General features: G+C 51.3%; 1 protein-coding gene across 1 annotated transcript in view; it reads right to left on the bottom strand.

Moving 5' to 3' along the window:
• LOC142852167 (uncharacterized) overlaps window positions 1–27,148 on the bottom strand; it is a 117,165-nt gene extending 90,017 nt beyond the window's left edge. The window contains exons 1-2 of the mRNA XM_075976673.1: window positions 26,990–27,148; window positions 10,525–10,825 (exon numbers count right to left, since the gene is read on the bottom strand). Of these exons, the coding sequence (XP_075832788.1) occupies window positions 10,525–10,790 (266 nt within the window). The 5' untranslated portion in view covers window positions 10,791–10,825; window positions 26,990–27,148. The remainder of the gene's footprint in view (window positions 1–10,524; window positions 10,826–26,989) is intronic.
• Window positions 27,149–27,370: the final 222 nt, after the last annotated feature.

The raw sequence follows: 27,370 nt of genomic DNA, 5'->3' as shown, positions 1-27,370 counted from the left end.
CCCTACACATGTGCAGAGTCTACACACACCCATCCTGAGTCACACAGCTAGGACAACATTAGCCCTACACATGTGCAGAGTCTACACACACCCATCCTGAGTCACACAGCTAGGACAACATTAGCCCTACACATGTGCAGAGTCTACACACACCCATCCTGAGTCACACAGCTAGGACAACATTAGCCCTACACATGTGCAGAGTCTACACGCACCCATCCTGAGTCACACGGCTAGGACAGCATTAGTCTACACGCACCCATTCACTCAGCTGAGCGCTGAACACATTTGCGGGAACACTGCATCCCCACGGAACATACAGAAGCCCCTGTCATGTCACTACTCCCCACACAATACAACACAGCTGTCTGCAGAGCAGTTTAGAGATGGCGTGAGGCACACAGTGCCATTTTTACAGAAGGACTTGCTTATTTTGGCAGACACTGGTAGTCACAGGGGTACTGAGGCTGAGTGTCTGGGACCCCACTGCAGGACTTTACTGTCCCGAGTGGTCTCAGGTTTTCTTTAGCTCCCTGTACCCGGACATCGCCACTCTAAAGCAGGAGATGCAATTTCACAGACAAGGAGAAAGCACCGGGGAGGTGCTGCAGAAGTCACTGGAGTCTGGAATTGGTACCAGGAGTAGGGTGTGACTAAGCACACCAAGATTACAAATCTGGTGAGAACTTGGATCAAGGCTTGGTATTGTATGCTGTCGTTCCTGAGCCCAAGGCATACTGCAGTCTGTTCCTCAGTTTCCCCAAGCTCTAGCTCTTGGCCCCTTTTGCCTTTCCCCTGATTTCTTTTTTCAAAGATTCTTAAATTATTTATTTATTTATTATGTATACAATATTCTGTCTGTGTGTATGCCTGCAGGCCAGAAGAGGGCACCAGACCCCACTACAGATGGTTGTGAGCCACCATGTGGTTGCTGGCAATTGAACTCAGGACCTTTGGAAGAGCAGGCAATGCTCTTAACCTCTGAGCCATCTCTCCAGTCCGATTTTTAAATTTTTAAAAATATTTATTTATTTTATATGTATGAGTATTTTTTTTGGCTGCATGTAAGTCTGTGCAGCACATGAATACTTTGTGTCCATGGAGGCCAGAAGAGGCATTAGATCTCCTGGAACTTAAGTTACAGGTGGTTGTGAGCCACCATGTGGGTGTTGGAGGGTCAGGTCTTTTGTGGAAGAAACATGCACTCAACCCCTTAACTATCTCTCTAGCCCCTGGTTTCTATTTTTTTTAAGTTATATGTGTCTCTGTTGGGGTGTGCCTTGTGAATTCAGTGCCCAAAGATGTCAGAGGCCAAAGGCTTCAGATTTGCTGGGGCTAAAGTCACAGGCTGTTGTGAGTGTCCGACATCGATGCTGGGAACTGAACTGAGGTCCTATGCAAGAGCAGTGGATGCTGCTAACCTCTGACCCCTCTCTCCAGCTGTGTCCCAACTTGTTATAGTCTCCTAGGTACCTCTTTACACACAGACACACATACTCATAGAGACACACACATACACACTCACACAGATATTCACACAGACACACACACACACTCCGTCAAGAAATCCCAGTGTGCTCTCTGAATCCACTTCTTCCTTCACCTGTCTCACTTTATTTGGGGATTGTTTGATTGTTGTTTTTGAGATCGAGTCCTGCTTACCTAGGCCATGCTAGCTCTGACTCCCAAATGCTGGAATGGTAGCCTGGATTCCCAGCAAGCACTTTGCTTTTAATTCACAAAATCTGCAAGTTGGATGGGAAAAAAAGCCACATCTTTGTGAGCGTGTGTGTGTGTGTGTTTTGTTTTTGTTTTTTGTTTTTTGAGACAAGGTTTCTCTCTAGTTTTGAAGTCTGTCTTGGGACTAGCTCTTATAGACCAGCCTGGCCTCGAACACGAACACACAGAGATCTCACTACCTCTGCCTCCCTCCCAAGTGCTAGAATTAAAGGTGTGTGCCACCACCGCTCAACGCCACACCTTTCTTTTCACCATTTCTAACTGCAATGACACTTGGAAGCAATAGATCATAGTGCGTTCAGCAGTGATCATGTGACTGCAACTTTATCGCCAATAGAGATTGTGTTTATATTTCCCGGAAGAGATCCGGGAAGCCCATTGGCTTTCATGTCTTCTTTGGCATCTCCACTAGCTCTGCTGGCTCTGCTCTGCACAGCTCTTAGAGAAGCATGTTTCGGGACAACTCTAGGATTTCAAACACTTTTAACACGATCGCTTTCCTTCCGTCTGGCACAATCATCTAAAACCCATTCAGATCCCTTGATACCCATGAGGTCCCTAGTTCCATCCCCAAAACCATAGGAAACAAAACCCCAAAACAACAAAACACGAGGAACAACAGATGGAGTGGTGGGGATTTGACCCAGGGGAGAAAGTACAGCCAGAGGCAGAGTCAAGGGGTCCGTTTGGGTGGAGCCACTAGCAGAACCTGCAGGGGCCAGTGGTGAGCCACATGAATCATCCCAACACTGGGGAGACTGAGGCAGGAGGGGCATGACTCCAACCCAGTCTGCACTGCAGAGTCAGTCTCTGCAGAAACAACAACCAAACCAAAACAAACAAAATTACAGGTCTGCTCGTGTGCACAGTCACCATCCAGAAAGTGTGACGGGGCTGGGGAAATGGCTCAGGTGGTAAAGTCCTGTTTTTGCCATGCAAACACAAGGACCTGAGAACTTAGTCTTGAAGGTCCTGAACTGACACCTTTCCCTTCACTTCCAGCACTGGGGTATGAAGACGGGCAGATCTCTGGGGCTCACTAGCCAGCCAGCCTTGCCCCATTAGCAAGCTCTAGGCCAATCAGAGACCCTGTCTCAAAACATAAATGTGGGTTGTTGAAAGCTTAGCATCTTAGCTGGCTGTAAGAGACAGGAAGGGACAGGACAGCTCAAGCTCACAAGCCCCATGAAAAAGAGATGGCTTGCGGCTGTTGGAGACTTGCAACTGGAGGCACAGCTGAATCCTACATCAAAAGTCCTATAAGATCAGAAGGGTGGCTGGGTGGTGGTAGCGCATGTCTGTTAATCCCAGCACTTGTGAGGGAGAGGCAAGAGGATCTCAAGGAATTCGAGGCCAGCCTGATCTACAAACCAAGTTCCAGTTCCAGGACAGCCAGAACAGTCCTGGACACAGAGAAACCCTGTCTCAGAAAAAAAAAAATCCGAAGGGTGACTTCAGGGACATGTGCTAATAAGACACTGAGGAGCCAGCAGCTAGCATGGAGAGCCTGCCAGGCACTGAGGGAGGGGCGGGCACTCCAGAGCCTCTGCAGACCTTCCTCTGTGGCTCGAAGCCAAGGCCAGTATTCAAAGGACAAAAAGAGGGTCTCTCTGCCCTGCAAGCCAGCCAGCTGCACTGGAAAAGCAGTGCCCTGGGACCAGACCTATTTCTTTTTAATATCAACTAGGCTAGAATTGTTCAACCTGCCTTCCCCTTAAAAAAAAAAAGTGTTCTGATTCCCAAGCAGCTCCTTTTTAAAAGTCAGGTTTCAGTTTGGTCAGGGTTGTTTTCTTTTCCTTGTGGGGACGAGGCACTGAGACCAGTTGTCCTTTCCGCCTTGAGGTGCAGAGACCAGACGCAGATTGCCTGTGAGCCTGCTCCGTTAGAGAAGCTGCCGCCTCAGGTTGTGGAGAGGAAACAGTGCAGAAAGCATTCGCCTTCCAAGCATGAGGACCTCAGCTTCATCCCTGAACCCACGCAGAAAGCCAGGCTTCTTGCACCCATGTAACCCTAGCACGAGGGAAGCAGAGTCAGAAAAATCCCTGGACTTGCTGATCAGTCAGCTTAGCCTAACTGATGAGCCTCAGGACCCAGTGAGAGACTTCGTGTTTAAAACGAGAGTGGAAGCCAGGCATGGTGGCACACACCTTTAATCTCAACACTCGAGAGGCAGAAGCAGAAAGATTTCTGTGAGTTCCAGGACAGCCAAGGCTACAAAGAGAGACCTTCGCTAAAGAAACAAAGCTAGTGGAGGGTTCCTGAAGAATGACACTCGTGATGACCTCTGACCTCCATACACATGCTTACACATGTGCATACGCACCTGCACACACAAACATGCATACACCCCACACAAAAGGAAATGTTTGCCCCCCAGAGCTGGATGCTGTGGCTATCTTCACTTTACAGCCAGGAAACTGGGGATAGAGAGGGAGGGGCCTCCCACCGTCAGGATCAGTGAGTGGTAAGTTCAGGATTCGAACTCTGTACATGCTAGGCAAGAGCCCTGACACTAAGTCACAACCCCAATCCCAACTGATCTTTCAAATGTTCCAGTTGCGGGCTGGAGAGTTGGTTCAGCGGTTAAGAGCACTGGCTGCTCTTCCAGAGGTCCTGAGTTCAATTCCCAGCAACCATATGGTGGCTCACAACCATCTTCAATGAGATCTTGTGCCCCCTTCTGACCTGCCTGTCTACCTGCAGGCAGAATACTGTATACATAATAAATAATTTTTAAAAAATTAGAAACTAAATGTTCCAGTTGCTCTTACTGTGTATGGACGCTCTAACACCTGTGCCACAACACGCATGTGGGGACCAGAAGATAACTCTGTAGAACTGAGTGTCTTCCGGAACATTTGCTTGTGTTCCAGGAATTGAACACAGCTCTCCAGACTTGTGCAGAAAGCCCGTCTACCCACTGGGTCATCTTCCTGCAACAGATTTTTGCCAGACTAGCTGTGCATTTAAAAAGAGCTGGCCTTTTGGGTGAGTATCGGTTATAGTCTGGTAAGAATTGACATCTTGAAGGAGCTACCACCAGTGTCTCAGAACCCTGCCCCCTAAAGACGGGAAGCAGAGGACCAGGAGATGCGGATTGGAGAGCTAGATTTTAGGCTGGGCCTCCCCCCCCCCCCCCCCCGCACCTGCTCAACTCGTGGACCACAGCGCCACCTGGTGATCTGCTATAGAACCTTCAGCTGGAAGCCAGCGGTTCCTACCCACCAGTCAGCAAACCCCGTTCCTAAAAGGCTCTAAAGGAAATATTTTTCAGCCACAGGAGCCAGACAGTCCGTTTCAAAGACAGTTCTTGCGTTTTGAGACAAAACTATCTCCAAATGTTTCCAGAAGTAGGGACACCATGCCCGACTACAGGCAAACACTAAGGAGGGGCCAGAGGAGATGGCTCAGGGAGTAAGGTGCTTGTCATGCAAGCTGAAGGGCCTGACTTCTATCCCCAGAACCCATGTAAAACGTCAGGTGTGGTTAATTCCAGCTCTGGGGCTAAACCAGCAAGCAGGGAGACCACTCCTAGTTGAGAGCGTTCCTTGCGCCCGTATCTCTAACAGAAGAGAGGCGCCCTCTTCTGGCCTGCTTGGGCACCAAGGGAAGGACGCCTAAGGTTAACCTCTGGCTCAACACACACCTGCACGCACTTATACGCACATCGCACACCTGACCGTCCTTATGCGCACCTGCGCACACACAGAATTTTATGGGTCTATGAATGTCCAGAAAACATTCAAAAAGCTCGTAAAAAAAACAAACCAAAACAAAACGGGCGGGGGGGGGGGGGCAAGAACAGTCACCAGATGCAGGAGTTTGAGGCTCATTGCTTAGTGCCTGGTCCCCAGGTGGTGCTATTGAGTTGGGCCTGGATCATGGCAGAACTCACCCTTCTGATGAGTTAATGCATCCAGGCTGAATTGCTGGGGACTGCTTGGAGGTGGCATGTCACTGGAGGTGTATTTTTGAAGTGTCCCAGGCCACTTCCTGTTATGATTTGCACCTGAGGTGCGCCCCCAAAGGCCTTCTGCTGAAGCCTGTGGTGCTATCCAGAAGTAGTGGAACCTTTGAGGGGTGGAGCTCAGTGAGGTCACAGGGGGCTGGACCCCAGTAAGCGGTTAGAATCCTTATCCCTCTCTCCTTCCAGCAGGCCTTGAGGTGAGACGCTCTGCTCCACCACATAGCCCACCATGACATCCTCGCCCACATAACCCAGAACCTGGAGCTGGTGACCGTGGGCTGCAACCTTAGAAGCTGTGAGCCTGCAATTCCGGTTAATAATTTCATCTGAAAAATGGCTAAAAGAAAGGATTTCACATATTCCCACCACATAATATATCGAAACTGATGGCTATGGTAACTCACCCACTTCCCTCACTTCTCGGTGAGCTCAGGGAGAGCAAGTGCGGTCACCACAGGCTTCCCTAGAGAGCACAAGTCAGTATTTGTGCTTTCCTGAGGGGCTGGGGATGGAGCCTGGGGCTGGGGAAGCTAGGCAAGCACCCTACCGCTCCCATACACAGCCCATCAATGTAACTTTAAGAAAAAAGTGGGTGGGGCAGCTGGAGAGAGATGGCTCAGTGGTTAAGAGCCTCGTGGCACACACCTGTAATCCAGCACTTGGGAAGCAGAGGCAGGAATATCAGGAGGTCAAGGCTAGAATAGGAGGGAAGGACAGGAAAAGGAGGGGAGAGAAAAAGAAGGGAGAGGAGAAGGCAAGTAAGGATGTTCTGATATGGCTATTCCATAGCCCAGACTGATCCAGCCAGAGATGACCGTTCTCACACTTCATCCCTAGGAGCCCCCTACATCAATGGCCATATAGGGACAGGGATTTGACTCCAGTTAGGAGGACAGCAAGCTCCGGGGGTGGATGGTGATGGTGCTGCAGCCTCCGCTGGCTCAGCTAGGTTCTCTGTGTCCTTCTCCATTGCAAAAGCAGAATCAATAATCAAACATAACACAGAGACCCCTTGCTCCAAGAGATCAGTGTTAAAAAAAAAAGATTCAGGAAAGCGGAAGGTCCACCAGCTACAAAGGCTGTGAGCATCGTGACTGATGCCGTCAGTGTGATGATAGCACTGGGGGGGGGGGTCGTGTGCTTTAGAGACGTAGACTGGGCTTATAAAGCCAGCTAAGAGCTGAGATCTGCTCCACAATCCTCAGAAAATAAGAAAGAGAAGAGTGGCTTTGTCACACAAACGCGGAAATCCTGGCAACCATAGAATATGATCATGGACTTGTGGGGTTTGGGTGACTTCTACTCGAACATGTGCAGAGCGAAAACACTTACACAGAGCAGTGTGCTACGGGAAAGCAAACCCCAAGACAGGGGGATGGACTTAGAACCCGTGTCTTGTTGCAGTGCCATAATGCTCTGCGAAGACTTCGGCAGGAAAGGTGGGTCTCAGCTCCCTGTTCATAAGGGCAGCCCATCACTGCTACAGCGGAGCCTAAGGCAGATGCTCACACTGTGCCCCAGTGAAGAGCAGAGAGAGATGGCTAAGGCCATGGTTCACACTGTGCCCAGTGAAGGGCAGAGAGAGATGGCTAAGGCCATGGTTCACACTGTGTCCAGTGAAGGGCAGAGAGAGATGGCTAAGGCCGTGGTTCACACTGTGTCCAGTGAAGAGCAGAGAGAGATGGCTAAGGCCGTGGTTCACACTGTGCCCCAGTGAAGGGCAGAGAGAGATGGCTAAGGCAGATGTTCACACTGTGCCCAGTGAAGGGCAGAGAGAGATGGCTAAGGCCGTGGTTCACACTGTGTCCAGTGAAGGGCAGAGAGAGATGGCTAAGGCCGTGGTTCACACTGTGCCCAGTGAAGGGCAGAGAGAGAGCTAAGGCTCTGGTTCACACTGTGTCCAGTGAAGGGCAGAGAGAGATGGCTAAGGCTCTGGTTCACACTGTGCCCAGTGAAGGGCAGAGAGAGACAGCTAAGACAGATGCTCACACTGTGCCCAGTGAAGGGCAGAGAGAGATGGCTAAGGCCGTGGTTCACACTGTTCCCCAGTGAAGGGCAGAGAGAGATGGCTAAGGCAGATGTTCACACTGTGCTCAGTGAAGGGCAGAGAGAGATGGCTAAGGCCTTGGCTCACACTGTGCTCAGTGAAGGGCAGAGAGAGATGGCTAAGGCAGCCGCTCACACTGTGTCCCAGTGAAGAGAAGAGAGGGATAAACTGATGTGTGAACTGGCACTCCATCTGCTTTCTCCATTTTATACAGTTTGGGGACCAATGAAGATTCGAGAAAGTACCATCTGCTGAGGACAGATCTTATGTTTCAATCCACAAAACCAGCATAACCACCCGGAGGTCCTTCTCTGATGTCTCTAGATTCTGTCAAGTTGGAAGTTAACACTAACCCTCACAGGAAGGCTTGGAGTCCTTGAGGTTTGGCCAAGACTGGAGGGTCACAAGTGTGATATTAGCCTGTGCTATACATCAAGATCTGCCTCCAGTCATAACTCAACACTCTGGAAGCAGATACAAGTGGTGGTCTGTGAGTTTGAGGCCAGCCTGGTCTACCTAGCAGGTTCCAGGCCAGCCAGGGCTACATAGAGAGACTCTGTCTCAAAAAAAGCAAACAAAATGTCTACAAAATAGGTATTTCAAAATATTATGTATTTTATTGATGTCCTCCTTTCTAATTTTATTTTTATGTATATTACAATGCACATTGCTAAGTTTAGCTTAACATATGTTTAAATAAGTAAAAGTAAATACGACAGGGGTTTGTCCAAAAATTGTCTTCATGACAAGGACAGAAAGCATAGCAGAAGAACACCTAACTAGAATCCCCCAGTGAGGGCCTGGGGGTGTGGCTCAGTGGTAGAGACCCTGCCTAGAATCCCCCAGTGAGAGACTAGGGACTTGGCTCAGATCCCGCAGTAGATCAGGGACCAGGGATCAGTAAAGTCTACCAGCTATACTGTGGCCAACAGAAAGGGCTCACATTGGGGATAAGTTGAAAGCAGCCTAGGCCAGGGCCGAGCCTGCACAGGAAGGCCAAAAGAACTGAGCCCTGGGTCAAGCTCACAGCGGCTAAGTGAGTATTTAGTCTCATTATTGCACACATCCTTTTCCTGGGACCACAGTGTGTTTCAGTTCTTTAAACCACGTTCCTTGCACAGAAACAAGGGCTCAACAGGTTAAGGCACTTGCTTCTAAAGCCGACAACCTCAGTTCAATTCCCAGAAGCCACACAGTGGAAGAAGAGAACCATTCCAGCAAGGAGTCACCTGACCTCCACCTGCGTGCCATGGCCCGCCCCTCTCCATATGCACACAAAAAAGCACTTTTCCATCCCTAAAAAAGTTTCCTTGCAGCAAGTGTGCAGGAATACTCAGAGTCTCATTGCTTCTGAGAGAACCAAGCAAGGGAGAGTGTGAGTGGGAAGAGCTGAAGAGGAAGGGGCTGGGGAGAAGCTCTGGAAAGGTCCTATCCCGGCACCTATGAAAGGATGGATGGATGCATGGATGGATGATGGATGGGTGGATGGGTGGATGGATGGGTGGATGGATGGATGGATGATGGATGGATGGATGATGAATGGATGATGGATGGATGCATGGATGGGTGGGTGGATGGATGGATGGATGATGGATGATGGATGGATGGATGGATGGATGGATGGATGGATGGATGGACGGACAGATGGGCTGAAGAGTGCATGGGTTGGACATGGGTGTGTGAGTGGAGGAGGGAGGGGAAATCAGGGGTGCACGGGATGATATATGGATGGGACAGCTGATGCATGGGTAGACTAAGGTCGGATAGTTGCTGCCTGTAGATGCTCAAATATGCCACCAGGTGTCGCCATAATCTCTAGGACCACCTGAGAGGTCCCATGCAGCAGCCACTCCCAAGAAGTTATACTTCAAACCAGTTGCCACACAGTGGTCAGGCCCTTGTGTTTGCACACGCGCACCAGCACCCACTGACTTCACCCAGCACCCCAGCCTCCTCCAGCAACAGAAGAAAACAGCAACAGCTGCAGAGAAGCAGGCTGACCCCACACTGAGCCTCTCTGAGACAGGCAGTGTGTGGAGATGGAGGGACCCCTTAAGACTTGAGCTGATGGTTTCTGTCCCGCCAGCATCAGCTGTTTGTGCTGTTACTGGTGTTCAAATCACAGCCATCATTGTCCGCCCAGGAACCCTCCCCGGCTTTGCACCTTTGGGGGGAAAACGTTTTTAGTAAGCCTTAGCAATCTGCCTAGAAAAGCAACGGCAAAGGAGCATCTCATCGTGGCTGGTTTCCACAACCACTGAAGGAACCTGGGAAGAGGTTTTCAGTCCCAAGCACCAGGTAGCTGCTCTCCCCACCCCATCCCAACTCCCCATCCCCCCCAGGCCCACTTGGGGATGACAAACCAAGTCAGGAAAGCACCACACTCTCCCAACCCAAGCTGGCCTCCCACTCTGCCTTCAGCGCAAAGGTCTATCCCTGGCTCTGGAAACTGCAGTGAGAGCTGATGGGGATTCTGGGGTTGCTTCTAAAAGGCAACATTTCTCAGCCTTTCCCCACCACATCCCCAGCAGAAGCATCTGTCCCGTCCGCCAGCCCTTTCGGGCTGCACTGCTTGCAGGAGACCTGGGTCCTTCACAAAGCCAGCTCAGAGAATTCAAGGCAACCCACAGGCGGAATGTTGATCACGACTCGTAAGGGAAAACGTGAGTCTTCAGTAACCACATAGCTTATCAGCACATTGAGCACCCTGAAGCTTGCCAGCTCCGACTGGCCCACGAGCCCACAAACACCCCGACCCCCACATACTTACTCCCACTCTTTCCTTCTGGCCTGAGGGGTGCTGTGCATTTTGTGCGCTTGGTGGGCCAAGATGACATCCCGGTGGTCCACCACGCCACCACGCCGTTTCAGAGTTGGCCCGTCGAGGCTGCCGCTCATCTGCTGTGACCACGAGACGTGCAGGGGCCTGCGTGAGCCTGCCAGAGTGCAGTCCGCACCTCGGCAGCTTGGGCGGTGCAGGACATCATGACTGAGTGGAGGAAGCATGGGGTCAGAGCCCCGGGAGGCCTTCGGCATCCATGGACCTCACTCAGAAATCCCAGGAGAGGAAACTGGAGGGAGAAGGAAGATGGGGAGAGGAGAGTGAGAGAAGCTACAAGGAAGCCAGGGCCACGCGAGCAGGTGTGGGCAGCAGAGGCCACCCCACCCTGCACCCGGAAGTTCAGCACCCCGGGCCTGGCTGCCAGGATTGAGTATTCCCTTGGCAACTAGGGGACAGGAAAGACACTTCTAGCAGTTGCCGGGCAACACAGGCCGTGGGTTGAAAGGGCACAAGGGTGTGGCTGATGCTGAGCACTTGGACCACCTGGCTCCAGATGCCAGCCAGACTGGGGTAGGTTGGGGTAGAGGTGTTTTCTCGCATCTAGATGTTTCCTTCTGCGGAATGGACCCTCTGGAGCCCCTACTCTCTGAGTTCTGTGAACTCCAGACCCCTGATGGCAAGTTCAAGCTCAGATGTGCTGGGCTAGACTCTGGTCCCCATCTGCTTCCCTTTGGGGTGTAGAGAGCGCAGGGGGACCAACGGTTAGAGTTTTCATCTCATTTTTTTAATGTGTCGTCTGTGTTCATGTTCATGCAGTGCATTCGCACATGGACATGTATGCATATGTGTGTGGAGGCCAGAGGTCAGCCTGTTCAAGTCACCATTACATGGGCTGAAACATCCCAGCCACTCTGATGAGCACAGCACTTTAAGACTGAGGAGGACAGGAGCAAGGTGGCTCACACGTGCAAGCCCAGCACTCAGGAGGCTGAGGCAGGGGAATGGAGAGCTTGATGGGCATCTGGACTGCACGGAAAGGCTCAGTGTGAAAACACGTGTCTTCTTCTATTCAATGTAGTTTAGCTGCTGTTCAGGGAGGGAAAACGATAAACTCTACTGCCACACCCATGAGTCGCTGGGGTCTCAAAACCAGAGGAACCAGGGGCTTAACATCTTTGTGGTCTCTCATTTACTCATTCAACAAACACTGAGTGTGTAACTGGCTCTGGGCTGGGTACTGGGGATGTGGCCTCTGTGCTGTAGGTACACAGAGAAGCCGCTTCCCAGGCAGAGAAGACATCCCAGGGAGAGAGGGACAGACAGGGACAGAATAAGGCAGGAGCAGAAGAGTACGATGGAGAGAATCAGCAGGGACCTTGTGCTGCTGTCAGCAAGGCCAGCTGTCCACTGTCACCCAGGACTGACAGAGACCCCAAGTCCTACAGAAGCTAGGTCCCCTTAGGGAAAAGGCATACATTTACAGAGTGGAGAACACAGCCCTACAGACTCCAGTCTCTCTAGGAGACCTGGGACACAGTGGGGATGCTGTGAGTATGGCCGACATGCTGTTGTTTGGGAATAAGGACAAGGAAAATCATAAGTGTGTGTTCAGGACAGATTCGCCGTGGGGACGGAGAGATTTCCCCATCCACAAGGGCTACCGTATCCCCTGGCCTTTGTCGAAGCGACTGGCCCTTATACCGTGCCAAGAGCACAGAGCATAAGTGGGCAGGGGAGGCTGTTGTTTGAGACACTCTCCTTCTGATGCCTGGGTTGACCTCCAGCCTGCAGGGATCTTCCTGGGATTACAGATGTGTGATTCTTCGGCTGGCTTTATGCAGGGCTGGGGGTTGAGCATGCCCTGTGTATGCAGGGCTGGGGTTGAGCATGCCTTGTGTATGCAGGGCTGGGGGCTGAGCATGCCTTGTGTATGCAGGGCTGGGGGCTGAGCATGCCTTGTGTATGCAGGGCTGGGGGCTGAGCATGCCTTGTGTATGCAGGGCTGGGGGCTGAGCATGCCTTGTGTATGCAGGGCTGGGGGTTGAGCATGCCCTGTGTATGCAGGGTGGGGGTTGAGCATGCCTTGTGTATGCAGGGTGGGGGTTGAGCATGCCTTGTATATGCAGGGTGGGGGTTGAGCATGCCTTGTGTATGCAGGGTGGGGGTTGAGCATGCCTTGTATATGCAGGGTGGGGGTTGAGCATGCCTTGTGTATGCAGGCTGGGGGTTGAGCATGCCTTGTGTATGCAGGGTGGGGGTTGAGCATGCCTTGTGTATGCAGGCTGGGGGTTGAGCATGCCCTGTGTATGCAGGGCTGGGGGTTGAGCATGCCCTGTGTATGCAGGGTGGGGGTTGAGCATGCCTTGTATATGAAGGGCTGGGGGTTGTGCATGCCTTGTGTATGCAGGACTGGGGGTTGAGCATGCCCTGTGTATGCAGGACTGGGGGTTGAGCATGCCCTGTGTATGCAGGACTGGGGGTTGAGCATGCCCTGTGTATGCAGGGTGAAGGTTGAGCATGCCTTGTGTATGCAGGCTGGGGGTTGAGCATGCCTTGTGTATGCAGGACTGGGGGTTGAGCATGCCCTGTGTATGCAGGACTGGGGGTTGAGCATGCCTTGTGTATGCAGGGCTGGGGGCTGAGCATGCCCTGTGTATGCAGGGTGGGGGTTGAGCATGCCTTGTGTATGCAGGGTGGGGGTTGAGCATGCCTTGTGTATGCAGGGCTGGGGGCTGAGCATGCCTTGTATATGCAGGGTGGGGGTTGAGCATGCCTTGTGTATGCAGGGCTGGGGGCTGAGCATGCCTTGTGTATGCAGGGCTGGGGGCTGTGCATGCCCTGTGTATGCAGGGCTGGGGGTTGAGCATGCCTTGTGTATGCAGGGCTGGGGGTTGAGCATGCCTTGTGTATGCAGGGTGGGGGCTGAGCATGCCTTGTGTATGCAGGGCTGGGGGTTGAGCATGCCTTGTGTATGCAGGGTGGGGGTTGAGCATGCCTTGTATATGCAGGGTGGGGGTTGAGCATGCCTTGTGTATGCAGGCTGGGGGTTGAGCATGCCTTGTGTATGCAGGGCTGGGGGTTGAGCATGCCTTGTGTATGCAGGGTGGGGGTTGAGCATGCCCTGTGTATGCAGGGTGGGGGTTGAGCATGCCTTGTGTATGCAGGGCTGGGGGCTGTGCATGCCCTGTGTATGCAGGGTGGGGGTTGAGCATGCCTTGTGTATGCAGGGCTGGGGGTTGAGCATGCCCTGTGTATGCAGGACTGGGGGTTGAGCATGCCTTGTGTATGCAGGGCTGGGGGTTGAGCATGCCCTGTGTATGCAGGACTGGGGGTTGAGCATGCCTTGTGTATGCAGGGCTGGGGGTTGAGCATGCCCTGTGTATGCAGGGCTGGGGGTTGAGCATGCCCTGTGTATGCAGGGTGGGGGTTGAGCATGCCTTGTGTATGCAGGGCTGGGGGCTGTGCATGCCCTGTGTATGCAGGGCTGGGGGTTGAGCATGCCTTGTGTATGCAGGGCTGGGGGTTGAGCATGCCCTGTGTATGCAGGGTGGGGGTTGAGCATGCCTTGTGTATGCAGGGCTGGGGGTTGAGCATGCCTTGTGTATGCAGGGCTGGGGGTTGAGCATGCCTTGTGTATGCAGGGCTGGGGGCTGAGCATGCTCTGTGTATGCAGGGTGGGGGTTGAGCATGCCTTGTGTATGCAGGGCTGAGGGTTGAGCATGCCTTGCATATGCAGGGCTGGGGGTTGAGCATGCCTTGCCTATGCCAGGCAAGCACCACACCAAACCGAGCTACATCCCCAGCTCGTGGGTTACCTATTTAAAAGGCCCTTTCTCCAAATGCAGCCTCGTCTGAAGGTACTTGGGATTACACTTGAATATATCAATTTCAGACAGCACTCAATTTAGCCTTTACAAAGGCTTGACAGGATGTGTTGGGAGCCAGTTACGCATTAGGTGAAGCCCAGAGAAGGCTGCTGTGGCAGTGACCGCCAAGCAGGGACCTGAAGGTGATGCAGAAATCACGCAGGCATTTGAATGAAAGGCTTTCCATCCCTCCAGAGCAGCGTGCAAAGGCCCTGAGGTAGAACTGTGTGGGGCTTGCTCACAGGCCAAGCAGGAGCTCATGGGAAGGCCTAAGTAAAGAGGAAAGTGGAGAATGTGAGCATGGAAGGTGATGAGGAGATCCTTCAGGGCCTTGCGGACCATACGGAAGACTTCTCTAGTTCTCAGAGTGCCGTGGGACGTGCCGTTTGGAATCAATCCTTTCCTTGTGGCGTCTTTTCAAGCCCAAACTCATTTCCCCACCTGAGCAGCTCAGAACCAATTGGAAACTTGGCACAAGCTAACGCAATTCGGAAGCTTCTCGCACAGACACAAGCAACTCCAGCATCTATGCATGTTCCATACATAAATGCAGAGAACAAAGCAGCCCCAGATCACAAGGCCTTGCTCCTTGCTGTTCACCTTCTTAAATTCCATCATACTCCATCACTAGGGCAGGAACCCTCCAGTCTCTTCAAATCCTGGAACCTGTGGGGTTTACTAGATCCATTCTTCCTGTGCCTTCATGTTTCCCTCTCCTGCCCCTGCACCCTCATTCTAAACTGTGAGCATCTCTGAAGGCTTTGTGTTTGAGTCAAATACTTTCCACTGCCCCCCACCCCAAGCACTATTCCTTTAATAGCCACCAGCTGTTTTGGAGGGGGCATAGACCTGTCTCCCTGACCCCTGCGACAGTGTGCTGTTTTACAAACATGTGACTGAGCATGAGAGGTGGACCTGTCCCACTGACCCCTGCAACGAAGTTCCAGCCCACTGGCAGAATTATCTGTCCTTAACTAACCTCTCTGTACACACACAAAAGGAAGACTCTCACAGGTGTAGTGTGCTGTGGATTATGTATCTATTTCTGAACTAACAAAGAAAAGACCAGGAGCTAGGGAGTGTGGCTCAGTCACAGACAGCCCCCAGTGAGGGGCTAGAGACTTGACTCAGAGGTAGAGCCCCTGCCTAGCATGCACAAACTTCCAATTCCAGCCAAAAGGGGAGGGGAAAGAGTAGATGGTGGATAAATGGGACATCCTCCAGTGTTCCTAGGAACAAGTTCATCTAGAGACGTCGTGAGGCATCCTCCAAGCCCTCACGTGGCATCCAGACCCTTCTTCAGGAGAAGAGACATGGTGCACCCGGAAGGCCATCCGCCCATCTTTACCCAGAATGTAACAACCAGCTTGGGACCCTGCACACTTTCAGCTTCCAAGCCTCGGAATCAGCACAGGACCATGATACGAATGGGGTCCCTCAGTGTCCCCAGGAGTTTGCTCCCAGGACCCGTGTGATCGCAATGCATGAGCATCCAGTCCTCATCACAAAGTCCACTTGGCCTGCACACAGCCTGCATTCTGACACGGGTGGGGTGTCCATTGCTGTTAGTGTGCATGGCTTGGGGAAGAGTGATAGAGACAGAATATGTCCATATCCACCACCGATGCCATTTACCTGTAAGTGGGCGGCATCAGCGGAGATGGCACAGCAGTTGAGAGTGTTTGTTTCTCTTCCCAGCACCCATGCTGGAGGGGTGGCTGCCTGTAACTCCAGCTCCAGGCCCCTTCTAGACCCAGCAGACACCTGCGCTCACATGTGTACGTACTTGCCATGCTCCCCCAAATACATAATAAAACAAATCTTTAAAAAAAAATAAAAATTTTGTATGGGGAGGTGGTGCCTCATGCAGTCAGAGTTAGCCTTGAAATCATTGTGTAGTCAGGAATGACAATGAACTCCTGATCCTCCTGCCTCTGCTCCCAAGTGATGTTAATCCAAAACAGGTTAATCCTCCTGCCTCTGCTCCCAAGTGATGGGGTTAAAGGCAGGTTCCAAAACACCCAGTTTACATCGTACTAGGGATGGAACCCAGCACTCACCATTGAGCCACGACCCAGCCTTTTAAAACATTTTTAGTTCATGATTGCCTGGTTCCAAAGAAATGGAAGCTGCCAGCAAGGAGGGCGTGCCAGATGCAGAATCCTGAGCCTTCAGGGCGGTCTGGCTCTGGAGACAGGAGCAACGTTGGGCTGTGAGGAATGCTGGGTAACCCTGGAGTTTGGATGTTGTGCAGGCAGGAGTAAGGCTCCTGCAGGGTCTGGGAATCGCTGTCCCAGAAAGGAGGCGTCCCACCCCCATGAGCTGCTCAGCAGCCCCAGCTGTCCTGTGTATACACACGGCAGACAAGCAACCCCTGGCCACCAGTAGGCACTCCGCAGCTGGAGCTGGTACAGGCACCTGAGGACCTGGCAAGCAGGTGTGCCCATATCACCGACTGTGCTTGTCCAACAGAGAAAAAGACAGAGCACATGGGACATGCCTCACCTGGGCGCAGCTGGGTGTGAGAAGGGACAGTGGAGAGAGAAGATAAGCTAGAAACCACTGCACGAATGTGACAGCCTCACAGGCCAGACCCCATGTGCCCGGTATAGGTAGGGTTTATTGCCTGCCCATATGATGTGAGACACACCTGAGATGGGGCTGATGCCCATTGTCAAGCCTGGAACATCTTGTGTGGCTCCAGCAATCAGATGGCTCCTGGAGGAGTACTTGACCAGGGTTATTACGTACAGATATACAATGAGGCGGGATTGTGGTGTGCAGCTGGATGAAGGGGGCAGGTTTAGCTAGTCTCTGTAGGAGCAGTCTGCAGGCTGCCAGCACCTAGGGGAGAAGCTATGGTAGATGTTTTCCGTACACACTGTCAACATTCTCACTCAGAGCCGAGGAAGGCTTTGCCATCCCTCTGAGCTTCGCCCCGGGAAGATTTTGCCATTTCTCCATGCATCTGAGGCACTGGAGTCCTTGTCATGGCTGTGCCCATGTCAACAGCACACATTCACTCAGGACCTCATTCACTCCGGGATTCATCTGTAGATAACAAACACACTGAGTTCTGGGATGCTGTAGCTTCTTCATCAGAGTCCAGCCTGCTGGGTCCCCACTTTTCTGTGGGTCCCCATGTTTGTGTTTTCTTCATTTCCTCCAAGTCAAGTCCCGGCATATTCATTCTCTCTCTCTCTCTCTCTCTCTCTCTCTCTCTCTCTCTCTCTCTCTCTCTCTCTTCTCTTCTCTTCTCTTCTCTCCCTAGTTGTTCTCTTTGTCTCTGTCTGTTTCTGTATCTCACTGTGTCTCTGTCTCTCTTTGTTTCTTTCTGTCCCTTTCTCTCTCCTTCTTCTCTCTGTGTGTGTCTCTGTTTCTGTGTGTCTGATTTTGTTTGTCTCTCTCCCTCCCTCCCTCTCTTCCTCGCTCCCTCTCTGTGTGTCTCTCTCTGTTTCTCTCCCTCTCCTTCTCTCCATGTGTCTTTCTCTGTCTCTGTCTATTTGTCTGTCTGTCTCCCTCTCCCACCCCCTCCTTTCCCCTCCTTCTCTCTCTCTCTGTGTCTTGCTCTGTTTGTCTATTTGTCTGTCTGCCTTCCTCTCCCACCCCCTCTCTTCCCCTCCTTCTCTCTCTCTTGTTAGGGAGGGAGTCTGGCTATGTTTTCTAGGCTGGCTTTGAACTCCTGGACTGAAGCTGCCCTCCCGCCTCACCCTTCTGAACTACAGCACTACAGCACTCTCCACTGTGAATGGCCAGTGGTTTTGGATTTTTTTTTCTGTTGTCCAAATGTTGCAGTCAGTGCCCTAAACAGAGATATGCCACCTGCTATTGCCTGAATTCCTGGAGGAGACTTGCTATTTCAAAGAGTGCACAATTTAAAGTTCCCTGGAGCATTGTCTAACACCACCCTATTGGGAGTTAGAGCATCAACAACGGAGTTTGTGCAGAGCGATGCCCTGATACATGGTTATGAGTTCGCAGTGTCCAGGTTCAGTCAAACTCAGGTTATTTGGAAAAATGGCTTCTGTGCAGCACAGGGTCAGACTTGTCACCTGCCTTTATTCTCCAGCTGACACAGCGTGACAAGTAGCGAGTGTCCTAAGCCGGCTGCAGACAAAGCTTAGCGGCAAGCCAAGGCTTCACACCAGTTTATAGATGGCGCTGGGGTTTGACAGACCTGGCCCAAGGCTGCAGACCAGTTTATAGATGGTGCTGGGGTTTGACAGACTTGGGCTAAGGCTGCACACCAGTTTATAGGTGGCACTGGGGTTTGACAGACTTGGGCTAAGGCTGCACACCAGTTTATAGGTGGTGCTGGGGTTTGACAGACCTGGCCCAAGGCTGCAGACCAGTTTATAGGTGGCGCTGGAGCATGACAGACTTGGGTTCTGCTGAGAACATGTGTGATGGCTGACCTTAGCTGTCAAGTTGACCACATCAGAATTAATAAAACTCCAGCAGGTGGACACACTTATGAGGGGAGTTCTTAGTTGGATCACGTGAGGTGGGAAAGCCCACCCTAAATCTGGACACACTCTCTAGTGGCAGCCCCTGTAAAAGGACATGGAAGAGGAAGCTGTGCCTCTTGCCTGCAAGCCCTCACTCCTGCTGGCAAGCGCATCTGTCCTGTTGCTTCTCAGCCCACCCAAAGTGAGACAGCCATTGATGATCTACCTAGACTACAGGTTGTAGGCCAGTCCAATAAATCATATATATATATATATATAGTATAGAGAGAGATCAAAACGGTCCGAGAGCTGGCTGAATGGAATGGAGCGCCACCCGCAGAGCCTGAGGTCGCCGGTTTGAGTCCCAGGTGAGTCTGTACTGTGTGAATGTGTCTGTGTGATGTAATGTCTCTGTGTCTGTGCTGACTGTGTGTGAGTGTGACGTGTGCATGCATAATTAATCGGAAAAAAGAGAGAGATCAAATATGATATTATATATATATATATTCTATCAGTTCTGTTCCTTTAGAGAATCCTGACTAGTGCAACCCAGGTGTTCTTTAAAGACAGCATCTGTTAAGCTGGGGAGACAGCACAGGGGGTAGGAGCACTTGCTGCGTGGACATGAGGACCTGAGTTCAAATTCCCAGCATTCCCTTGACAATAAAACGAAGTGTCAATGAAAGCCTATAAACCTCGTGCCATGGTGGAGGGCACAGGAGGCTCTCAGGGCCCCGACTTCCCGCCTAGCTCTAGGCCCAATGAGAAACTGTCTCTAAGGATTAAAGTGGAAAGTGAGAGAACAGATGCCCAAGAGCCTCCCATAGCTTCTGCACACGTGTGCGTGGACACGAACACGCACACCCACACATGTACCTACAATATACACAGGAACAAGGCATACATGTGCACATACAACACACACATGTACCCACAATATACACAGGAACAAGGCACACATGTGCAATACAACACACACATGTACCTACAATATACACAGGAACAAAGCATACATGTGCACATACAACACACAATGTACATACAATATACACAGAAACACATGCATACATGTGCACATACAACACGCACATGTACATACAATATATACAGAAACACATGCATACATGTGCACATACAACACACACATGTACCACACATATATAACATACACGCATATACACATACAGCACACACATGTATAGCACACATATATACAACAAATCCACATATGTTTATACAGCATGCACACGCATACATGTATCATGTACATATGCCATTAACATAAACACACATATATACCAGGCATTTACACACACAACATACATACATATGTACAGATACCACACACAACACATGCATGCATGTAGAACACATGTGTATGTTTGTGCGTGCATATGTGTAGGCACAGGAATGCTATGATATGCGTATGGAGGTCAGCAGACAACTTGCAGATGGTTCTCTCCTTCCACCATGTGGGTTCTGGCATCGAACTCATCTTCATGCTCAGTGGCAAGTACCTTTGCTCTCTGGGCCAGCTCACAAACCCAAAATGTTCAATTTCATATATATATATTTACAAGTTTTCTAATGTGTAAAAAACTTTTTTTTACAAAGTGTTCAAAAAATGTGCACCCATCTTTGTGTGCACGCCTAAGCCGTGTGTGTGTGTGTGTGTGTCTGTGTGTCTGTGTGCGCGCGTGCGCACTCACAAGCAGAAGCTAGAAGAGGACCTGGGACTGTTTTCATTCTTCTCTCCTTCCCTTGAAACCAGGCTTCCAGCCAGCAAGCCCCGCCCACCCTCGCGCCTGGGCCTCTCCAGAGCATAGCAGCCTGGGGGAATCTAATTTAAGCCCTGTTTTCATAGCTGCTCCATCTTGGGCACTGTAGAACCGTTGTTCAGACAGCATAAAGCCAGGTGGGAGGGGAAAAAATCAAATCAAATTGGGGTCAATGAGCGCTCTCATGGCTTGGGGCAAAAGTCCCAAGAGGGCAGAGCTAAACAAACTGCCAGACCAGATGGCAAAGGTTGAATGCCAGGCTGAGACCGGCAGGTGGGCATCAGCCAAAGTGTGGGCCCTAGTGAGGAGAAACCTGGTCACAGCTGGTACACTTTCCATCCGTGCCCGTCCCCAGCCAGATGGCGTGATCTCAGTGTGCCTAGGACAGGCACACACATAGGTGGGCTCAGGGCATTGGCATGGACTTCAGGGCAGAGTGGGGGAGACCCCAGAATGTTGCCTAGTGGTCATGGGGCGTATGGTCCCTGAGTCCCAGCTTACCACCAGCTCCGCTCTCCTCCCGCATCCGCCCAGCGGCCATGCATTCTGAGCACCCGCTGTGCGCTGGGCTGAAACTATCTCCTCATTCTCCTGCTTGGCACAAACCAGCCTTCACTTCCCTGAAGGTCCTCTCTCCTCTTCACCCTTCCATCTAGCTCGACATGCTTCCATTCCCCACGCTGCAGAAGATGCTGGCCACATCCCTGCCTGCCTGTGCATCTGCATCTCCCTTTCTGTGCCTCTTCTAAGCACAGACGCCAGGTCCAGTTGCAGGTCACAGGGCAGAGGCGATGAAGGAACACACACACCTGGGATAACCTCAGCCTCTGGTGGGCAGAGCAGACAGATGTCTCCTTCCCAGAATGCCTGGGCGCCTTGCCAAAGTCTGCCACTGACTGCTGTGTGACTTTGGTAAACAATTGCACTTCTCTGAGCCTATTTTCTTATCAGTAGAGACAGAAATACTTTATAGAGTCACACACAAGAATGAAACACAGTCCCCTTTGTATCCTCGGGTTCCTCACTCAAGCATGGGTTAAAAATGCTTTCTTTAATTGCTTGTGAGGCTCAAAAGTACTTGCTGCACAGGCATGAAGACCAGAGTTCAGATGCCCGTAACCCGTGTCAAAGCTGTGCGGATGCGGAGGCCGCCTGCAACCCCAGCCCTGGGAGGTGGAACAGGGAGATGGTGAGCAAGTGGACAAGGAGAAGAGCTGAGCAGTGAGTTCCAGGTTCAGCAAGGAAGAGAGCAACCGAGGGCCTGTACATGCATGTAAACACATGTACATCCGCACCTTCACATGCCAAGACATGACCAGCGTGCACATATGCATGCACACCCCCACACAATAAATAAAAATAAACAGACAAACAATACATTTTAATTGCATTTGAGGACTGAGGAGACAGCATAGAAGGTCATTAGAACTTGCGTTTCATACCCAGCAACCACGGAAAAGCCAGGCCTAGTGGCACACACAGCCAGTGACATGGAGGTGGGGGGACACATGAGGGCCACTGACCTGCTGGCCTAGATGGGTGGGGGGCCTCTGATTTCAGTGATAGACTGTCCCATAAAACCGGGTGACGCTGTCTCAGGAACAACACCCACGGCCGGCATCTGGGCTCCTTACACACACACACACACACACACACACACACACACACACACACACACACGTGTCCCAAGCCAGGCACGATGACTGCACCTGTAAGCCCAGCTCTAGGCTGCAGCAAGGAGCCAGCTGGTCTACAGAGTCAGGTGTTTCTTCCTGTTCCTCCAGGAAGCTGCTGTCAGTCGCCCCAGGCAGCAGCAGGAGGCACCTTTGCTAATAGCATGTCTTTGTCTTTCAAATTCCTTCTGCTGGCTCTGCTTTTGAATCCTCAGAGTTTGGCATGGGCAGAAGTCTGCCAACCGCTTCGCACTTGCTGCCCCTTTGGCTAGATGGCATGGCGTCTCTGTGCCACTGAAGTGTTGATGAATCAACCTGCCAGTTTGTTAAGGTGGCCACGAGGATTGGTGGCTCCTTTGTTTGTTGAACAAATATTTTTACGTTATCAATCTTAAGGTAGAGTCTCAGTATGTAGACCATGATGGCCTCGAATTCACAGCAATCCACCTGCCTCTACCTCCCAAGTGAGTAAACCTCGTGCATCACAGTGTCCAGCCTTGAGCAAGCATTTATTGATGGCTGCTATGGTTTGGATCTGAGTTATCTCCAAGAGTCATGTGTTGTAGGATTGGTCCCCAGTGAACTATGAGCAGAGCTGGGCCTGGGGGAGAGGGGTGTGCTTTGTGAGGCTATGATGTCATCAGTGGGTAATCCATTGGTAAGGGCTACTTAGAGGGGTAGGTTTAGTGAGAGGAAGTCAGGCCATTATGGGTGCACCCTTGAAACAGCTTTTAGAGCCCCAGTTCTTTCCCTTCTCCTCTTCTCTCTGTTGCCAAAATTTGGGATCATATAACTTATGTCAAGATGCAGTATACAGGGCTGGTGAGACGGCTCAGTGGATGAAGACATTTGCCACCAAAACTAATCATCTTGAAGTCCACCCTGCAAACCCACACAGTAGAAGGAGAGAACTGACTCCCATAAATTGTCCTCTGACCTCCACAGCACATGGCAGCAGTTGCCTGTGACTGCGTGTACAAAGGACATACAAGATAAAGATCAGAATTAAAAATATATAAATTAAAAGATATGTTGTATAAATTATCAAAGAATAAATTTAAGATATTTTTTTAAACCAAGGCTTTTAAAAAGCTTTGACTTCTGATGCATTTGATCACTGGTTTACACACACATATGCACACACATGCACGTGATCACAAACACACAAATGGTCTTGGGGAGAATTAGGAATGTGCATAGTCTAGTCACCCCTTCTTTTTCGTTGTTGTTCTATTGAGTCAGGGTCTCATGTAGCCCAGGCTGGCCTTGTAGCTAAGGCTTATATTCAACTCCTAATCCTCCTGCCTCCATTTCCTGAGTGCAAGGATAACAGGCATGCACCACAGTGCCTGAGCCAGAACATGGTCCTGTTTTGAATGTCTGCCTTGGTCTGTGCAGGGAAAGGGGCAGTCACGAGAAAAGAGGAAGAAAGAAACGTGAGCTGTGAAGTGAGTAAGAGCGTCTCCCATGCTTGTCCTGGCTTTAAGTCTGCTGCTAACGAAAGCAATGTACGGGAGAGAAGGTTCATTTCTAGCTCACAGCTGAGGACCAGTTCAGCACAGTAGGAAAGTCAAAGCAGGAACTTGAAGCAGCCAGTCACATAACAGTCCAGAGAGCATAAACGTGCCCACTCATGCTCAGCCTCCTCTAAGTATATACAGTCCAAGGTGCCCTGCTTAGGGAACAACGCCACCCGTGGTGGGCCGAGTCTTCACACATCAATTAGTGTAATCCAGACAGCCCACAAAGAGGCTGACCAGATCCTGACAGCCTCCAACTGGGACTCTTCCCAGGTGATTCTAGATTGCAGGTTGAAAACCACCATCAACCGCACAGCTCATGTGTGTGCAGTTAACACCCAAAATCTGTAAAGATGCATTTAGGAAGAAATCCATCAGAAGTGAGAGAATCCAGACACAAAGGCCACTCACTATGAGGTTCCATGTATGGAAACAGAGCGCACATGACTCCCAGGATCAATGGCAGACAGTGGTTGCTGCTGCAGCTGGGGTGGGGACAGGAGGGACCCAGATTGGTCTCTGCTTCCTGTCTGGGGTGGTGGGAGATTCCCAAGGCTACGGAGACTGACAGCTGCAGCGCCTCACGGTGTCCTGAGTACTGTAACAGTTTTGAGGAGAAATCAAGCCAGCTGTAGTGGCTCAGAGGAAGGAAGGAGAGGGACGTCGGAGATGGTTCGACTGGTAAAGCGCTCGCCACACAAGCATGAGGAGCTGAGTCTAATTCCTCAGAATTTCTACAAAAGTAGTCAGGCACAGTGGCATCTGTAATCCCAACCTGAGCTGACAGAGACGCATGGATCCCTAGAACTCAGAGGCCACCAGCCTGGCAGAATCTGCAAGCTCTCAGCAAGAGGCCTTGTCTCAAGAAACAAGGCAGACAGTGACTGAGGAAGCCTCTGGCCTCCTGTGTACATTGCACACACTCCTGCACTATGTGGAAAGAAGGAAGAGGAAGGAAGCCACACATTCTCCTGGGAGTAAATTCAAAAGTCGCCTGTGTTTATGGAGCTTGGGTAGCCCACCCCAAGCCTCCCAGGTGCTCTGTTACTGTCCCCAACAGAGAACCCTGATGCATAGGTGGGTGACTATGAGGCCTCCAGGGTCTCCCATTCCAGCGAGACTACTGGGTATTTTAGCAATCCTGCGGTTCTCACCCTGGCCTGGTAGAATCCAAGAATCCTCAAGAAACCCCCACCACCACCACCAACAATCTCCCAGCCTGGGCTGCTGTCCAAGGTCTGCCTTCCAGGGCAGTGTTTGGGGACTGGAGGAGGGTGGCTCCACCCACTGGTTAGAGCAACCCTTTCACCACCAAGATGAACTTGGCATTGCCTGAGCGGTCAGAGTGAGCTGCCTGGAAGCTCTGAACTGTCTAGTACTGTGAGGACAGCCTGGATTGAAAGATCCCAGAATAGAACCTTCCTCTTTGGCCCTTCCCGGGGCCTCCTTGGAGCCTATAAGCTACCACCACCCCCACCACCAACAACGTAGCCAGGAGGACTAGCACACATCCTTATCCTAACTCAGGAGGCTACACAGAAACCCAGTCTCAGAAAAAAAATAAAAATAAATAAGTAAATTAAGCAAAAAATAAACTAAATAATTCAACCCCTATGCTAGAGCCTAAAGTGACCGCAGACAATGCAGAACAGCCCTTTGCTGGACACTGCCCCATCATTTCTTTCAATGTCAAATTCACCCTCTTCCTCCTGCCCCCAAGGACCACTTATATGGACTCTCTGGGAGAAGATGACATTGAACTAACCCATCTTACATGGAGGGAAAGTGGCGCCTGCGCAGGGTGGCATCTTTATGATCCTCTGTAGGTTCTTGCGTCTTAAGGGAAAACAGAACAACAGAGATAAATTCAAGCATTCCGGAAGGGGGGATCTCCCTGCAGCCATGGGTGAGGTGTTGAGGAGGGGAGAGACTTGAGGCCACATAATTAGGGAGCATAGATATCACAGCTAAGCATACCTAATGACCTGAGATCACCCTAGAAATAAGTTGCAAGGGACATAAGGAGGCCATGTGAAACCGCTAACCCCAAACCAGACCAGGTTCTGGGCAGGGTTTATTCAGATGTGCCCTTGGCCTTGGGCTAAGAGCAGAGGGTTCAGGGTGTGCTGGCTATTCCTGCTCCCCCAAGCTGCTGTGCTCCAGTCCTATTCTGGTTTGGCTTCTTGGGCCAGGTCTCAGGGACACATCCCATGCCCCTACCCTGCAACAAAGACATGAGATTGCTGGGGGAATGTGCATCCCAGTCCCTAGGGGCCTAGCCCAGGGTCCTGCAGGGGATGTGTGTGAGGCTGTCTGCATGGAGAAACTCGGAGGAGAAAAAAATTCACAGGTAAAGAGAAAAGGAAAGAGAGGAGAGTCAGAGACAGACAGGTGAGCTATAAAGAGAAAAAACAGAGGAGAGGGACAGAGAGGGAAAAAAAGACAGAGTAAAGACCAGAAACAGAGAAACAGAGAGAGGGAGGGAAGGAAAGAAAGAGAGGAGAGAGGAGAGAGAGAGAGAGAGAGAGAGAGAGAGAGAGAGAGAGAGAGAGAGAGAGAGAGAGAGAGAGAGAGAGAGGCCATTCAGAGGTGTTCTTGTTCAAAGTCCCAAGGACCTCCGACCCAGCAGCACCATGTGGAACCGGTGTGGTCAGGGCGCCTGAGCCGGGGACCCCCAAACCCCAGCCACGGGGACGCCCTGGGAGCTACCAGGCTGAGAAAGGGCAGGCTGCCTTCTGGACTTGGGCCAGTAACTCTCACAGCTCAGTCACGTGTGCCCAGCAGGTGGTAAAGACACTGGTCGCCAGGGGCTGCAGACCCAGAGCTGAGAATAGTTAGAAGAAAACGGATTTGGGGGCTGGGGATGCGACTGAATGGCAGAGTTCTTTTCATGTGCGAGGCCCTTGGTGCCAACGCCCCCCCCCCCATAAAACCATTTTAAAGAGAGAAATAAGTCTATTCACTTACACACACTTCAAGAGAAACTCTTCAGAGAAAGACGTGGTTTGTTTTGTTTTTCAGAGAATCAAATAAAATTTGGAAATCAACTCAAAAGAAAACTTATTCACAGAGAGGGCTGAAGATCTACTGCAATATAAAGGAAAACTGAGCTCCTAGTCGAACGCTAGGTCCTACCCCAGGCACCCCACTCTGAGGAGCCCTGCTCACCTGCATCGGATCTAGTGGGTGCCTCGGCCAGTTCTCCCGGAGTCGCGAGGATCCCACCTGGTCAACGCCGAGGCTTGCAAGCAGCGTGTGGTACACCGACCCATGCAGCCCGAGGGGTGCATAAAAGAGCTGCGTGGGTCGCGGAGACCTGCGCAGCGAAGCCAGTGTGGAACAGGGCAGCTGCTCCAGCTGTGGCGCGAAGGAGGGGGAGGCTTCTCCGAAGCTAGGGGGAAGGCTGGACAGACCGAGCCCTGTGATCATTCGCAGCCAAGTGACCTTCCAACCAGGAGCTGAGAGCAAGCATCCCCCATCGCTCCTTGCAATGGGCTTTTCTTGGTTTTCTGTGTCCCTTAAGGTGACTTCTCAATGCGGAACAGAACT

The sequence above is a fragment of the Microtus pennsylvanicus genome, chromosome 6, assembly GCF_037038515.1.
Source record: "Microtus pennsylvanicus isolate mMicPen1 chromosome 6, mMicPen1.hap1, whole genome shotgun sequence".
Classification (NCBI taxonomy): Eukaryota; Metazoa; Chordata; class Mammalia; order Rodentia; family Cricetidae; genus Microtus; species Microtus pennsylvanicus.
The sequence above is the reverse complement of the archived record's forward strand: the minus strand, read 5'-3'. Positions and strand labels throughout refer to the sequence as shown.